Source organism: Trematomus bernacchii, unplaced genomic scaffold (assembly GCF_902827165.1).
Source record: "Trematomus bernacchii unplaced genomic scaffold, fTreBer1.1, whole genome shotgun sequence".
NCBI classification, from domain to species: domain Eukaryota; kingdom Metazoa; phylum Chordata; class Actinopteri; order Perciformes; family Nototheniidae; genus Trematomus; species Trematomus bernacchii.
In genome coordinates this window covers 1,786,461-1,803,841 of record NW_022987839.1, presented here as the reverse complement: position 1 = coordinate 1,803,841, position 17,381 = coordinate 1,786,461, and the positions used below count along the sequence as shown (strand labels likewise).

Genomic DNA, 17,381 nt, shown 5'->3' with positions numbered 1-17,381 from the left:
AGTCCACCACCGTTACAGCGGAACATCAGTGATTATGTGTTACAATGGCATTTGTTAGCAACCAGAAAATGACACCAGTAATGACAAACAGATGAGAATGCTGCGTGGGGTCTGGGTGCCGTGCGGGGCTCGCTGCTGTGAGGAGCGGACAGTGTGAGCTGTATTACTGGTGTCATTTCCTGGTTGCTGCGTGGGGTCTGCGAGACAGCGAGACATCGCGAAACTCATCCTGAACTCAGCCTGAGCACCATGGACGCAGGAAGGGGGGGTACTGAGGAGGCTGCAGCACCCCCATCTGCGAGGCTCCACTAGCACCCGCAACCCCCCCCCCGCACACCCCGCACCCCCAAACGTGGCGCACCTACAGTGTAAGCGCACCACAGTTTTGCCGCTGAGAGAGTGTGTGTGTGAGGAGCTCCACGGATTGGTCCATTTGGACACCATACAGGGTGTACTTTGAGGGTTTGTGACTTTGCAGACCGTTTACATGCAGAAAAAGCTACATAACACACAAGGGGATGGGTAATAACCGGAAAAGCATGACATTGGACCTTTAAAACGTTTTTCTTAACCTTGCTAGCCATACTTTTGAGGGGTGGCATTGCCAGTATGTTAGATTAATTGCCTATACTATATTGTATAGTTTACCAAATGTTATGGCTTTTCGCCATAACATTTGGTAAACACACCCAAAGTCCTTAGATGATGAACCCCTATGACTTGTGTTCTACTCATTTCTTTGTCCAATAGCCTACTTCTGGATTATTAGAAAGCAATTTACCTATAAACCTCAATTGTGGATTAGAATGTTAATTAGCACATGTTAGCATGCTAAAACTAAAAACTAAGATGGTTGTGCTATCATCAGCATGCTAACCATTGTGAGCATGTTAACATGTTGACCTTAGCATTTAGCTAAAAGCACCACTGTGCACCTATACAGCCTTACAGAGCTGCTAGCAGGCTGCAGACAAGAGGTGAGAATATCATGTCTTTGTGTTTCAGCCCTGATGCTTAGATACCTTCCATGTTTTAAGACTTGAATCTAATGTTTTTGCCACACGTGAAGAACAACACGAGTGAAAGTAGGCATGCTCACCTAAACAGATACACTCTTAAGTTGTTATGGACAATGCATAGGGGTAATGTAGGTCAAGATGACATGATGATCACTGATCAGCCCTCTGTATGGTTTTACAGCTGATGAAGCGGGAGAGCTCTCAGGATCTCCTGAAGGTGGTTTCCGCTCTGTTTCAAGCCGAGGGTTCCCCCACATTCAGCCAGATGATGTCCAGTGTGTCGCAGCTCTTCTGTGGATACCCAGAGGGAGGGGGCTCTAAGGTCCTGTCCTTCAACTGGTATGAGGACAACAACTACAAAATGTTTCTGGGGGTCAATGCCACCAAGAAGCGCAACTATGTCTATGACGACTCTGCCAGTAAGTGAAGAAGTGTTAACTATCTCTATAGAATGTAGTATGGTGTGCATATGCTTTTTACTGTGATAAATAATATAATAATACAAAATTGCACTTTCCCTTTAATAGCTTTGGCTGTTAGCATATGAGATGCATACATTTATTTGTATCTTTTTAATTGCCAGTTGCCATTTATTTCACATGTTTTGTTAATTATGCAAATAGAGATTAATTAAAAAGATAAAAGTTAAATATACTGCAACTTTGGAATATTACTTAACTTCATCAAGGGAAAGCAAAAGGTATTTATTCCAAAGGTGTAATACATTTTGTTTTTCTGGAATGTTTCAAATTATTTTTTTATTTTTTGAGCCTCTCTCTTTGTATTGAGGAACAATAGTGATAAACAAGAGCACAATCATCAGCCACATTTGCATACTTATCACCTATGAATATTTAAATTGTCAATGTTTTTAGCACTTTATATTGAAAACCTGTTCAGAATTAATGAAGTGTTAAATTGGTACCCAGCGTTGACGTCACAGCTTTTCTTGCATTTCAACCGTTCAATCCATGCAAGTGCTTAACAGATGACATTTGTTCTCCGTTACGAACCTGTTGAATAATCACTCAGTGACTAACTTAGCATACATAACTGTCAATAACTTAATTGATGTCTTCTAAATGCTACCTTTGTGTAGAGGACATAAGACAGTTCCACATGAGGCTCCATCTCTTTTTGTTTGTATATATATATTTTCTTCTTCTTCTAATCTCATTTTCTTTGCAATTTTCTACCATTAGGTCCCTCCTGCAACGCCCTGATGGAAACCCTGGAGTCCAACCCTGTCACAAAAATTGTGTGGAATTCAGTCAAGCCCCTGCTGATGGGAAAGATCCTGTACACCCCCGACTCCCCTGCCGTCCACAAGATATTAAAGAGTGTAAGAGAGAAAACCCCCTCTGAGTCTCTCTACTCACTTTTTCTGTCCTTCTCCATTTATTGTACTATTCTACATATATGTTTTTTATCCATCCGATCCCCCACCCTTCTTAGGAATGAGCTGACTACAAAAACAGAGGTGGGCGGAGGGATAGGGGGGGGGGGGCAGTCTTCTGCTAGCAACTCTGTGAGGCTGGAAGGGAACAAGAGTGGAGAATTAAACAATAAATTGAATTTGAGGGTGCAGCAATGAAAGAAAAAACAGGCTGTTTGGTCTGTCACATATCATTCAGTCACCTCAATTTCAAGAGGAGTTTAGTAAATGAGAATTTGAGCAAACAGCTTTTTAAATGAAAACGCCCTAATGTGAATGTTCCCTTTTTTATTATCCATGTTGTTTGAAAAGGAGTGCAGTCTGCAATAAAACTGCAATACAATACATTTTAGTTTTATGGATCTCATTTCTGTCTAACAATAAAGCTTTTGAATAAAATTATCACTTTTCTAAGAAAAACACGAACATTAAGAATCATTCGTAATATGTAAATGTCATCAGCAAATGTCAGCACACATGAAACAATCTGTAACCTTTAAATTCAAGTGTAATCATTTGGTATCGTTTTTATGCTAATGTGTGTTTTCGTGCATGTGTTGTGTACAGGCTAACACTACATTTGAGGAGTTGGAGAGGTTGCAGAACATGGCCAGGGCCTGGGGGGAGTTGGGACCCCAGCTCTGGGCTTTCTTCAACAACAGCGTACAGATGAACATGATCAGGGTAGGAATGCTGCACACACACACCCACACACACACAGATGCAGTCATAACAATTACCAATTTTGCAGCTAAGTATTATTAAATTCCAAGGCCAATAAATAGTGTTATCCAAGAAGAGTTCCATTATCAGTATAGCTTTTAAGTATTTGAACTGTAGTATTATGTTCAAACTGAAAATGACACTTGAGTACAATACATGAATAGCTCCTATTGATAACATATTCATTGTTAAAAGCCACCAATAGTAGTATGGAATCTATGAGATCGATTCAAGTCCCATTCAAGCCACAAGAACTTCCCATGTCGGCTGACTTGTCTAATTAAGAATTTACCAACAGCATCTTCCAGACAATCATCATTACATTTGAGCATCCAACACTATGTTTATGACCCAACACAAAGGCATTTTCCATTGTCCTAATATAACAAACTGCAAGCTAAATGGCCATGGTTCTTGCATATCACAAGCAGTAACTATTCTTCTGTCTCAATCGCTGCAGGACACGCTGGGAAACCCGACAGTGATGAACTTCGTGGACAGCAGTCTGCAGGACACTGAATTGACCACCAGACACATTCTTAACTTCCTGTATAACGGTCCTGAGGAAAAAAGGGAGGAGGACATGCCCAGCTTTAACTGGAGTGACATTTTTAACATCACCGACCAGATCATAGGCATGTTCAACAAGTATGGAGAGGTAAGAAACACAAGTTAGTCTACCTATCTGTATGTTGGTCGATCTATTTAAGTATTGTAGGGTGTAATACCTCTGAAATACCAGATTCAGATTGTCCGTTCATCCAATTCTTGTGACCGCAATCTCCAGAACACCTTGAGGAATTTCCTTCAAATTAGGTACAAACGTACACTTAAATTAGAGTTTTGTGGACTGAAGCCGAGGTCAATGTGACTTAAATATGTGGGTCACGTTTGTAGCCATAACTCAATCACTTATATGCTTATTGTGAACATTTTGCACAAATATCTCATAGGATAAGTTGATGAAATGATGCCATTTGCATTGGCATTTAGTTGAACCGGTTGGTAGAGGAATACAACTGTGATGCAATAATCCTAGTTTCTTCATTGCTCCTGTCAACATTTGCCAAATGTTGCACGTTCCCAGCACTAAGTGTTCAGTCTTTTCTTGTTAGAGCAGCTCTCGCGGTGCAGACAGGTGCATCAGTCTCCAGGTCTGCTCCCAGGAGATTGCAGCCAGGCCCCTTTGAAACAGAGCAGGCCACTTAGCACGGCTATAGAGCCGCTCTTCCGTCCCCTAGGCTGAAAGGTGGGGAGAACAAGCCTGCTGTCACCCCCCTCCACTGCTCTCATTGTGGAACCAGTGATGAAGTGGGGAGTAGGTGGGAGTGAGTCACCCCCCCCCTCCATGAGCTCAATGCTGTTTTAGTGTATGGCCCCACATTGAAACAGACCCCTGCGTCCGTGAAATAAAAGAGGGCAAATCACTCTATCCGTCCTCCACGCCTCCCCTCTCGCCTCTCGGCTGATTTAAAAGGCGCAGGAGTTGCGTTTTTTGAGAGAGCCCTATCAGCGCGGGCATCTCAATCTGGCCTTTGTCTCCAAGTTCAGCATCGAGACCCTTCAGAGCCCAACAAACAAATCCAGGCCGCTTTAGCCAATTAGATATAGCTGTCAGCGAGCATTGGGCCATAGGATAACTGCTGCAGTTAGCATTAGGTCCTCTCACTCCAACAGGGGGATGTTTCTCACACTGAGATCCCATTGGAACATGTGTATCAGTGAGGGTCTTTCTTCTCAGCCCATCTCAGAGTGAACATTATTGTGCTGTGGATGTATAGCCGCGTAAAGATGAATAGGAAATGGTCCCTCCGCTTTCTTTGAGGGTATTGTACAGTAATGTGAATGGAGACATTAGACACGGCGTACACAGGGGTAGGGGGGGGGGATTTAGAGAGCTGTGTGTGTGTGTGTGTGTGTGTGTGTGTGTGTGTGTGTGTGTGTGTGTGTGTGTGTGTGTGTGTGTGTGTGTGTGTGTGTGTGTGTGTGTGTGTGTGTGTGTGTGTGTGTGTGTGTGTGTGTGTGTGTGTGTGTGTGTGTGTGTGTGTGTGTGTGTGTGTGTGTGTGTGTGTGTGTGTGTGTGTGTGTGTGTGTGTGTGTGTGTGTGGTGAGTTTCACATAGCAATTACGCATGTTGTATAGAGAGTGTGTGTGTGTGTGCATGAGAGAAAGAGAGAAAGTAAGTGTATAGGATTATGGAGTGGTTGTGCTCATGTGTGTTTGGATGTGCATGTCTGAGTGCATTTTCTGTGTGTGTGTGTGTGTGTGTGTGTGTGTGTGTGTGTGTGTGTGTGTGTGTGTGTGTGTGTGTGTGTGTGTGTGTGTGTGTGTGTGTGTGTGTGTGTGTGTGTGTGTGTGTGTGTGTGTGTGTGTGTGTGTGTGTGTGTGTGTGTGTGTGTGTGTGTGCGTGCGTGCGTGCGTGCGTGCGTGCGTGTTGCTGCAGAATAGATGTAGTCTCTTGGATTTTCCCATGACAACAGATCGCCTTAGTGAAAGATGGTTCTGTTAAGGGGCGAATGAAAATCCACGTCACTGCACACATCCTTATCAATAGGTCAGGGTATCGTATGGAACATTTCTGGTGCACTGAGAGACCCCACCTTATGTTTTGTTACCCTAATACCCCCGGGAATATTAACAAAGGTTTTTCTTTCATTCAGTATTTAGTATACACTACATTAACAAAGTGTGTGAAATGTAAAGATTGATTTGATAGGTAGATATATTCTTGGCAACGCTTACTGACAGGTAGAGCTGGATCCTCAATACTTTTAAAGTCATTTAAAGTGACGAGTCAACGATCAATGAAGCTATAAAGAAGTCATTTAAATATGTATTTTGAAACTTGTAGGTGTTGCAACCATGAGTGGTCCTTTGGCACACATTAATAATGAGAAAAGAAAAGGCTGATTGGTTTAAATATGTACAAGATTAGCCATACAGTAGATAGAGATAGAGATGTGATACTCTTACCAGATTGTAGGATCCCCTTGTGGAGATAATTAGTCAAATTGAACAAATCCCGCTTTCACCTGATCCCTAACACAATTAAATTACACCTGGACACACACACACACAACACCTTAAAGAACTAGAAGGGAATTGTATCTCCCTGCTGTAGCAGACAACCCCTCCCCAACATCAAACCACTGTCCCTTTTTTCTCCTCTGGTTATAGTGCATCGATCTGGATAAGTTTGTTGCTTACACGGATGAGTCCCAGATGACCCATCAGGCCTTGTACCTGCTGGAGGAGAGCAAGTTCTGGGCCGGTGTGGTCTTCACTGACATGTTTCCCTGGACCAATAGTGTACCGCCGCACGTCAAATACAAGATCCGCATGGACATTGACGCGGTGGAGCGCACCAACAAGATCAAAGACAGGTCAGTAGCAGCAAGTGATGTTTTCTTGTGAATACTGCCCTGAATCATTTTTGCTTGCGACCCCTAAAAATAAAGCGTATAGTTTCTACTGAAGCCACGTAACTCGTTGTATATGTGCATGATTTTTGATTTCCTTTTCCTTCCAAACTCAGATTGTTTCATTTGAGTGTTTAAGACCTAAAATTGTGAAATTGTCACGTATTTCACAAGAAATAAATCTCAAGAAATCCGAAATATTTATATATTTGTGTAAAAGAGCACATTGTATTCCTATCCACTAAAGCCTGAAGTGATAATCCTCAATCCTTTAAGCGATTTGGTTTCCAAACTATTGGTAGAAGCAGGTTTTTCACACAAAAAATGAGAGTATTAACATTTTTTTAGCAAAGAGAAATCATTTCAGCTCACTGGTAAACTCACCCAAAGGGGTTGAGTAGGATCCAACTAGCATTGCTAGACTACCAAATCACCGTGACAACCTACAATTCCTTCATTTTTTTTCATGTTTAACTGCCGTATTAATCAGGCAGTTTATATGGATTTGTCAGATTCCTCAAAGGAGGAACAGAGAAATCTCTCCAGCTGGCCTCAATGTGTTTTTCTAAAGTCTCTTTGTGCTTCCATATTAACTCGATACCTGGCCTTTCATCCTCCCCTGTGAGATTTTCACATGCACTTTCCTTTCCCTTTCATCTCCCCCGGGGTGAACGACATGTTTTCGCGGTTTCCTGCGCACCAACAGGCTGTAATGGACTCATGGGGAGTCCTGCCTCCAAACAATTGAATAATCATATTGTGAAGGGCCTCTGACTTACCGGCTTAAGTAAAAGCAGTGTGCATGTGGTGTGTGAGTGTGTGTGAGGCTTAAGAGACTTTGGCTTCGGGATGTTTTATTATTATGTTTTGCGAGGAGACTTTGATTGGGATTATTTCATACAACACAAAACATGCTTGAATAAATTGTTTGTTTAACCTTTTGTGGGATGAACGATCTTTGGCCACATTTGACCCCACCTCACTCTCCTCCTCTCAGGTACTGGGACCCCGGCCCCAGAGCAGACACCATGGAGGACCAGAGGTACATCTGGGGAGGATTTGCTTACCTGCAGGACATGATTGAACATGGCATCCTCAAGCTTCACACTGGCAAAAACTGGCCACTCGGGGTGTATGTCCAGCAGATGCCATATCCCTGCTATGTAGATGACCTGTGAGTAAACCTGTCCATTTATGTAACAGCTTTATAGAGGACCAGATGTACTCAAAAAAAGTGAATATAGAGTAAATCTGGCTGTGTTATTCCAACGACAATCATCAACAAAAACTGAAAAAGGAAAGTTCACAATTACATTTGTTTACAGGTGAAGGACAACTGGAAAAAGTGAAGAAAAAAACCTGCACACTGTCGTACTAACTTCTTGTTTAATACCTGATATTCAATTTAATAAAACAAACACAAGTAAACACATCAGGGAACTGGAGGACCTTTTACTTTTATATTCAAACTGTGTTTTAAATATTAAATCCTCCACTCTGACACTATCAGATTGCACTATTCGTGGCACTCGTGCACTTTCTGTTTGATTACCTGTGCAGCATAAATTGTTGTCTGTCAAAGGGTTATTTTGTAATATTACCACACTAAAGTAGGACATTTTTAAATCCTCCCTGAAGACACTCAAAGTTTGTTCCCTAAACACACATTTTATAATTGTTCACTCACAATCTTCAGTTTATTAGTGACTAGTAGTACATCTCATCATGTGTATTTATATTGGGGAGAACATAGTTAATCAAAAAAATGTTTCCCACAGGTTTAAGGAGTTTTTCTTAATCGTCTTCACTCCTTTCCTCCAGCTTCATGATCACGCTGAACCGCTGCTTCCCCATGTTCATGGTGCTGGCCTGGATCTACTCTGTGTCCATGACTGTGAAGAGCATCGTGCTGGAGAAGGAGCTGCGTCTCAAGGAGACTCTCAAAACCATGGGGGTCAACAACGGAGTCATTTGGTGCACGTGTTTCATCGACAGCTTCATCATGATGACTACAAGCACCGCGCTGCTCACCATCATTATCATGGTGAGAGAACAGGAGAGAGAATGAGACAGAGAAGAAACCCATGCTTGTAGAGAAACAAGGATCAAGTTATTTGCTGGTTTGGAGGGTCAATGTTTTGTAGGATGCAATGGGGCCCTCTTGTGGCTGGGTTTAAAAAGCTTTATGTGGAGAAATGTTTTCCTCACTGGCCATTTCTGTTAACAGTAGTATTTTGATGCATAAATGAAACACTCCTCAATAAATCATATATCTGTTTTTCTCTTAGGGTGGAAAGGTGTTGAATTACAGCAACCCCCTTCTCGTCTTCTTCTTCCTGCTGACTTTCACCGTCACCACCATCATGCAGTGCTTCCTGATGAGTGTGTTTTTCAACAAGGCTAACCTGGCAGCGGCCTGCTGCGGCATCATTTACTTCACCCTCTATCTGCCTCATGTCCTCTGCTTTGCCTGGCAGAACCGCATCACCAAGACCATGAAAATGGCTGCTGTATGTCTATTTTGTGTGTGTGATGTATACAGAAAAAAACATAGATACAGTTCAAGCAAAAGCATTTGCTAGTGTAGTGAGTATCAAATCCCTTGTCAGTGAATTAAGTATATTTCATAAATGTGTTTCTCTGTTTTTTTTCTAGAGCTTGCTGTCTCCGGTGGCCTTTGGCTTCGGCACAGAGTACCTGTCGCGGTATGAGGAGCAGGGTTTGGGTCTTCAGTGGGACAACATCATGACCAGTCCTTTAGAGAAAGACAACTACTCCTTCCTCACCTCCATCCTCATGATGGTGTTTGATGCTGTCCTTTACGGCGTCCTGGCCTGGTATTTGGATAATGTCTTCCCAGGTTGGACTGCTAATATACTCTTTGATTCACTTTACACCATATTGTACAGCTTTTTTGGTACCACCAGTTTTATACACTGAGGATAATATTTGTTTCCCCTTCATAGGACAGTATGGCATTGGTCGACCTTTCTACTTCCCATTCCAGTCTTCATACTGGCGACTATCTGCAACCTCAAACACAGAAAGGGCGTATCAAGGTTAGTGTCACTGACATTAATATCTCTTACATGCCTGATAATTGACGACTGTGACTCAGGCGCCGTTTACACGAGGAGAAAACTGCTTGTATCTGCATAGTTTCGCGTGCGTATAGCCCTATTATTTACACGAGGCCGATAGAAACTGACCCCACAAACGATAACGGGTCCCAAGGTGGATAGATTTGCAAACGAAACGCTCTATGTTTGTTGCTCAGTTTTGCAAGTGAAAGCTGGGTGAGAGAAGTGAAAGCTTGCTCTTCATTTTTGCCAAAGAAAATACGTGCTCCCCGGAAAAGCTTCGAATTCCTGCTGAAGGGAGGTGGTTGCATTGGAAAGGTCAATATAAGGTTTATAATGAGTCAAGACGCCCACGAGATACATTTTCTCCCTTGCCTCCTCTAGCACTCCTGGAGAAGGAAATGAGTCAGCATCTCGGTAGAGACAGCTTAGTACAATGCACTCAAGTCATCAAAAGAGCAAGAAGAAGAAATAAATATAAATAAAACCAACTTGTAACTGCTGCTCTGGACCTTACATTAGCATTCTGTTGTAGTTTATAAACAGGTCTTAGCAGCTGTATTAAGCCAATAAATAAAAGGGGGGCGAAGTTTCTACATAATTCCCCAAAAGCCATGTAACTGTATCATCAGCTCCTCTTGTTAACATGTATTGCTGTTGGAATTAAAATGCATAATTAATTTCTACCATTACTTGCAGCATCGATGTACACGCCTCATTGTTGTTGACTATGAAAGCGGACCTGTTCAAATGTTCAAAACAAAACTTTATCAAACACATCCTAACCAGGAAATGCCTCTGTGATCTGTCTCCTTCAGATGCTGTGATAATGGAGCCGGACATGGTGGTGGAGCAGGACGTCGAGAGCAGGGGCTCACCGGTCACTCACACCTGTAACGGCTCAGCGAGGAGAAAAGGCTGCAAGCACCAAAGTAAGAGGGAACAGCAGGAGAGAAAGAAGGAGCTGCTGAAACAACACGAAGAAACCCAAAACCACGTGGAGGAGGGTCACGACTCAGAAGGTGAGGAGACAAATACAGAGCTGAAGCCTCAGAATAGTGGTTACTGGAGAGTGACACAAACTGAATGTGGGGAAACAATGAGGACATCTAGTGGACAGGAAGGGGAACATGGTGTGTTCCCCTTCCTGTCCACTAGATGTCCTCGTTGTTACCTGGATGGGAAAGACAGAAAGGGAACAGCAGAAAAATAATACTTGTGATAATAAAGGAGAGTTAATGGCAAGTATTGCTGTTAGGGAGTCTGTAGGTTTGATGTTGCATGTAAATAGATTTTTATTTTGTCATTGTGCTAAAAACAATAAAAATATGTTGAACCATACTTCTAAATGAGTACACGAAGTAAGAACTTTGAGAAAAACAAAGACCAAAATATGAGTTTCTAGGTTACATGGTAACATTTTCAAACATTTATGCAAAGAAGGGAAACTGATATTCTTGTTATGTGATCTTCCATCGCAGACTGAAACAGTTTTGACTGCACCTTGGCCGTTAAACCTAACACACACACAATAAATAATTATAAAAAAATGCTAATAAATCAAAGTCATAGTTCTCAAAAGATTCAGGTCAATTGAGACTAATGACCAGGCCCATTTGCAGCCAATGTCCTTGCTTCTTGCTCATTTAAATGACATTTTATGTGAAATTCCCATAAATTGGACATTTGCTTTCTTTTTGTGTTTTATATTTCACAATCTCTTCATTTCTACTCTCGGCCATTATATGATATAAAGGCATCTTTTAAAAAAAGAGGTTAACTGAGTCTTTTAATGTCTGTTTTTCCATGCAGGTCAGATGTTCTTTGAGGCCGATCCATTGGGCCTGAAGAGAGGAGTTCAGATCGAGGACCTGGTGATGCAGTTTTCTGGAAGTTCTCGTCCAGCTGTGAACCATCTCAGCATCAATTTCTACGAAGGCCAGATCACATCCTTCTTGGGGCACAACGGGGCTGGGAAAACCACCACGATGTAAGCTGAAAATCAATTACCAAATAAAAAACGTGTGAAGTGATCCCCTGAACATCCTAGCACAGCGATAACGACCTTCTTTTAATAGTATTGGTGCTGTATCTTCTGTCTCCAGGTCCATCCTGACTGGCCTGTTCCCCCCTACATCTGGCACAGCCTACGTTAATGGAAGCGACATCCGCACTGACATGGACACCATCCGCTCCTCCATGGGGATGTGCCCTCAATACAACATCCTCTTCAAATAGTGAGTTACATTTCATATTGGACTGGAGTTCTTACAGTAAAAGAAGTTTCCTTTTTTGTGTTATAACGTTTTTGGAGAACTAGAACAGAGAAGATACATAGACAGAACATCTTAGATAAAGAAAGACAACCTCAAATGACAAAAAAACTGAACAAATATACAATAAAAAAGTATACAACATGGGTAAAACTGATGGGTATAGGAAACAATAGGCTCAAATGGAGAAAAAGCGAAACTGTGTATGCATACACCTACTTAACTCGGTATTGAGGAAAAGTAATTTAAAAGTTAAGAATGTTTTCAGTTGTAATAAAGTTAGGAACAGTCTTTATTCAAATCACATGTATTATTCACACATTGGCAGTTGCTGAATGCCAGGTTCTGACTCACCTTTCCAAAAACTGTCAAAACAACAATTGTGTTTTCTTCCTCTGTAAACTTCTTTATTACTGTTGCCCTTTTTCTCGTGCCAGTCTCACGGTGGCAGAGCACATCCTGTTCTACTCGCTGCTGAAGGGCCGCTCCCAGGAGGAGGCGGAGCAAGAGGTGGAGGAGATGCTTCTGGACCTCGGGCTGCCGCACAAGAGAGACGACGAGGCTCAGAACCTCTCAGGTGGACTGCTAATTCCTCTGAGTTTAGGAAAGAGAGCCAGGCAGCATTTCCTTCATTCCTCCATCATTGTTTTAACTCCTAACTGTTGCCTTTCACACACACTTCAGGCGGTATGCAGAGGAAACTGTCAGTCGCCATGGCCTTCACTGGAGGATCCAAAGTGGTGATCCTGGACGAACCTACCTCGGGAGTGGACCCCTATTCCAGGAGATCCATTTGGGACCTCCTACTGAAATATAGAGCTGGTAAAAAGTCTTAATTTAATCCAATAGGCTCCACTTTTAAGCCCTTTAGGTCAACATGTTACGCCCACCAGTACAATTCTCACCCTTAAGGTCCATTTTGACTGCTACACTGAAGAATAAAACCAATCCTTTGTAGCATCACAGCTTTCCTGAGGCACTTGAATTAAGTAGTGAGCTGATCAAACGGAAACATTCAGTAACACTGCTACAAGGCAAAAAAAAAGTTATGGTGCACTTTTTGCTTGTCTAAAGAAACTGCGTTGATTGAAATGACATTAAAGGTGTGACCCTGTGCAGGCCGGACGGTGATCCTGTCGACTCATCACATGGACGAGGCCGACCTGCTGAGCGACCGCATCGCCATCATCTCCAATGGACAGCTCCACTGCAGCGGATCCCCCCTGTTCCTCAAGAACTGCTTTGGAGTTGGTTTCTATTTGACACTTGTGCGACGCATGAAGGATCTCAAGAAGAGGGAGGTAAGCTGGAGACACAGCCACAATGATCTCTGCCATGTCTGTTTATTCTTCGTTTACAGGGTGGATTTTTTCATTGTTAAAAGGTGTTCTTGTGTTCTGTTTTCCATCAGAATGACTGTGACTGTGCCTCAGACTGCTCCTGCTCCTGCTCCATCTGTACCAGCTACAAAGATCTCTCTCAGAACCATTCCCATCATATAGACAGAGCCCTGGATGGTAAGTGTAGCTGTTTTAACATGCATGCTGCATCTCCTCTGTTTCTTTGCAATATGTTCTCTTGTACTTCTATCTTATCAGGGTGTCCGCAGGGTCTTAAAACGTATTAAAAGTTGATAAATCAATTTAGCCAAAATTAAGGCTATTAAAAAGTATTAAAAAGTATTAAACAGCATTTTCCAAGGTATTACATTTTGTAGCTTGTTTTCAATAAGTATATAAATTGTCCAAAGAGGTTGTATTCTACAGTTTGCCTGAATGTAATCATTGCGTAGGTGTGTAGTGTGATTCTGTGTAGTTTATTTATGGCATCCCGTTGGATTTGACGTCATCTGAACAGGACATCGCACGCTCACTGCTTGATAGCGCGCGAAGGTCCGTTTACGCCGGTTGTTAAACAACATCGTTATGGGGAAATGCAAGTTTGTGTCCAAATGGTTGGAAGATAAGGAGGAAGGACAATCAATACTGTATATAGTAAATGTGAGGTAAAGTGTGTCGCCAATGTAACCGGTTAAAACTTGAAGTGGCGATGAGGTCTTAAAATGTATGGAAAGGGTCTTAAAAAAGGTCTTAAAAGGTATTAAATTTGACTTCAGGATTCCTGCATATACCCTGCTTATTGATGAACCACTTTCGATTCAAGCCCTTGGAGTTGGGGCATTTAAGGAAAGTGTAGACATTTTAACTAGGCCTTACTTCTTCAAAGAGCTGTTTAGCAGGGTTTAAACTTAATTTTCCAGTTGATACAGGTTTAAATTAATATTAGAGTAAGGGTTGGGGTTAGGCATGTAGTTGTGGTTAAAGTTAGGGATGGGATCTAGGAAATCAGGGTATTTCTCACAGACTGTATAAAATATGGCATCTCTGTGATGTCACTTATAGGTGTCAGGAGAGCAATGGGCAAAGAGGTGGAAATATAGATAGGATTGAAAAGAATTAGCAAAAATGTAAGTTAAATGTAAGAAAAATATCCAAATGTATTATGCAAAAGAGTTTAACCTTGTAGAAACTCAGTTAATCTGCCTAATTTGGACAGTTTGGTGTGTTTTTGTTTGACAATGCTGGGAAATTACCAAGACTGTTTCCCTAAAACTCATAGCAACATATTGAATCGAGAAAATTAACTTTCACGGCATTTAGGTCAATGAAGATCCTCTCAAGAAAGTGTGCACTGCTTGGTATTCTCCCGAGTGTCCCACTTATCCAAGTTGTAAAACAGATACAGAAGCAGAACACACAGTTTCTCACATTTATAATTCAGTAGTGATATTGATCCATGTGCATTTTCCTCCTAACTCAGCCAGAGGACACTGTGCTTTACTCATCTATTTTAGTACTTGAATAATAGTGTTTACTTACGTTTTTTGGCCTGATAAGCAGTTTCTCTTCCTCAGTCTTTTTCATGAGCTTTGCTATTTTTAGGAAACATTTTAAACTACCGTCTCCATAAGTGATGATGTTCTGTCTTCTTCCCAGGGGATATCAGCAGCATCACCAGCCTCATCCACCACCACGTCCCTGAAGCCAAACTCATCGAGACGATCGGCCAGGAGCTGACCTACCTGCTCCCCAGTAAAGGCTTCAAACACCGAGCGTACGCCAGTCTGTTCAGAGAGCTGGAGGAGACGCTGGGTGACATGGGCCTCAGCAGCTTTGGCATCTCCGACACATCTCTAGAGGAGGTAGGGACTGACTGAACCTGTCTATTGAGGTGTTTTAATGCTGCATTTACAGATGGCAAAATACAGCTTCCAGGATTTAACATAATGTTTTATTTGGGAATTTTGGATTTTTTGATAAAGCCCCATTTTTACATTTTGTGAATTCTGATCTTCAAGAAAAAGAGCACCGTTAATCAAATTGAACAAATGGTTCAATTTGGAAAAATATTAATATCGTTGCTTATAAAAATTCCATTGAAGGACACAATGACCTTTTGAAATGTTTTTATTGGAGGACTTGGTGTTGAACATTACCTACTGTGGAATAAAAAAAACTCCATCCTAACAAGTGATTTTTTTCTGCAAACAGCATAAAGTATTTTTTTCTTAAAAATAAAGGTTATGGAATCTGCTTCTACATTTACACTACATTAGATTTGATATGTGTTAAATCATTTCCAGTAATGAACTACAAAGGCATGGTTTGAATATGGCATTTGTTGCGTCTCTCTCCCTCCTGTGTTTCTATTAAAGTGCCACATTAATATATACATTTCAAAGACAGTAAATCATTTGAAAAACAAGACAAATTACTTTAATTGCGTACATTTCTATGCAAAATATGTGCATACTGTAGTGTATAGGATGGCATTATGTTTCCTCTCAACATCTAAATACTTTTATTTTTATTTTAAAGGGGACCTATCATGCAAAATGCACTTTTGTACGTCTTTTATACATGAATATGTGTCCCCGGTGTGTCAGGGAACTCACCAAGTGTCAGAAAACACAACCCTCTCTCTTTTCCTCCATACCCAAATCTCTAAAAACGGGGCTGCAACGGAGCTGATACAGATTTGAAATTGTTCTGACGTCAGAAACAGGGAGCTCCGCCTATATGGGCAACTCTCCACCTATCAGGGGAATGAGAGGTTGGGTCACGGCCACGGCCATTGCCGCTCGAAAGCGCTGGAGACGCTGTAGTACATATGCCAGGCCTGTAAGTGGCACTGTAGTCTGCCACAAAAGCAGCGAAGAAGACTTCTCACAGAATCAGCCCTTGCAAAAACAGGGCTGGAAAAGAGCAAATAGAGCGAAATGAGGCATGGCTAAAATGCATGATCTGTTTGGTATTTTGAAAAAAAAACTTCACAGACATGTTTTATATAGGTATGGCCCTACAATATATGTTTCAAATATAGCATGATAGGTCCACTTTAAGTTATGTTTAATAAGGTGAAATTGGGAAACGTATATCACTGGTTTTCTGAACTTAAGAAGAAGAACTATCGCTTGAAAAGTTTAGAAAGTTTCCCAAAGTTCATCTCTTTTTTTTCCCAGATCTTCATAAAGGTCACTGCTGATGGAGAGGCAGCGAATAATGGCACCACTCCTGGTAAATCCCACCACAGATATTACACATGGCCTTTTCCTTGTTTTACGTCTCTGACCTGCTGTAAATCCCTCAGAGCAAAGTTTTATTGTTAATTCCCTATCTTCAACTTTAGCTACTTGTCTTATCGCCATGTGCATCCTTTGTGTTTTAACCCTCTAGATTGTGTGCGTTTGTTTTGTGTCTCGTATGTCACTCCCTCCTCTAGAACAGTGGATATTACAGCGGAGAACAAACGAAGTTGGTGTAGAGGGTGATAAAGGTCAGAAACCTGAGAGCCAACAGAATTCTGGCAATGAAAGCCGCTTTTAATTTAATCTTCTGAACTTGGGTCAATCAGTATGTGCCAGACGTGTTTGTTATTTAAATGTGAAGGTACTTTTTTGACCAGGTATGTGCTTTTCTGTTACCAATTTAAAGGTAGGGTAGGTAAGTTTGAGAAACCGGCTCGAGATACACTTTTTGTTATATTCCATGGAATGCTCTTAACATCCCGATAGCAATGAATATCTTAAGTGCTTTGACCAAAAATCCATAAAAAAATGTCATCAGTGGAAGCCGTGGTACTGTAAAAAGCACGACCAATCATTTTAGCCGGCCCGGCTAAAATAACTGGATGGCCTACCTGCCTGTCAGCCTTCCATCTGTGCACAAACTTATCTCCTGCCCTCATTGGTCATGTGCGCGTTCGTGTGTGTTGGAGGAGGGGCTCTATAAGGAAGTGGCAGATTTTCTCCGGTGGTGTATTTTCAAATTCTAGCGATCTCGAGCTGGTTTCTCCAAAATTACCTACCCCACCTTTAATGGTATAAAATACAGTATAAAATATATTAGTCTTCTTTTCTAGCACAGCACTAC

The 17,381-nt window shown here is 41.7% G+C and overlaps 1 protein-coding gene across 1 annotated transcript in view; it reads left to right on the top strand.

Annotated features, from left to right (window-relative positions):
* The window catches only part of LOC117500408 (retinal-specific phospholipid-transporting ATPase ABCA4-like), a 47,580-nt gene that overhangs the window by 14,718 nt on the left and 15,481 nt on the right, over positions 1-17,381 (top strand). Inside the window, exons 9-28 of the mRNA XM_034153334.1 lie at positions 1,201-1,438; positions 2,222-2,361; positions 3,022-3,138; positions 3,638-3,835; positions 6,355-6,560; positions 7,594-7,770; positions 8,418-8,640; positions 8,885-9,106; positions 9,252-9,456; positions 9,563-9,655; positions 10,495-10,698; positions 11,489-11,666; positions 11,782-11,913; positions 12,387-12,526; positions 12,634-12,771; positions 13,069-13,250; positions 13,361-13,466; positions 14,946-15,151; positions 16,472-16,526; positions 16,732-16,785. Coding sequence (XP_034009225.1) covers positions 1,201-1,438; positions 2,222-2,361; positions 3,022-3,138; positions 3,638-3,835; positions 6,355-6,560; positions 7,594-7,770; positions 8,418-8,640; positions 8,885-9,106; positions 9,252-9,456; positions 9,563-9,655; positions 10,495-10,698; positions 11,489-11,666; positions 11,782-11,913; positions 12,387-12,526; positions 12,634-12,771; positions 13,069-13,250; positions 13,361-13,466; positions 14,946-15,151; positions 16,472-16,526; positions 16,732-16,785 — 3,214 coding nt within the window. The remainder of the gene's footprint in view (positions 1-1,200; positions 1,439-2,221; positions 2,362-3,021; positions 3,139-3,637; positions 3,836-6,354; positions 6,561-7,593; positions 7,771-8,417; positions 8,641-8,884; positions 9,107-9,251; positions 9,457-9,562; positions 9,656-10,494; positions 10,699-11,488; positions 11,667-11,781; positions 11,914-12,386; positions 12,527-12,633; positions 12,772-13,068; positions 13,251-13,360; positions 13,467-14,945; positions 15,152-16,471; positions 16,527-16,731; positions 16,786-17,381) is intronic.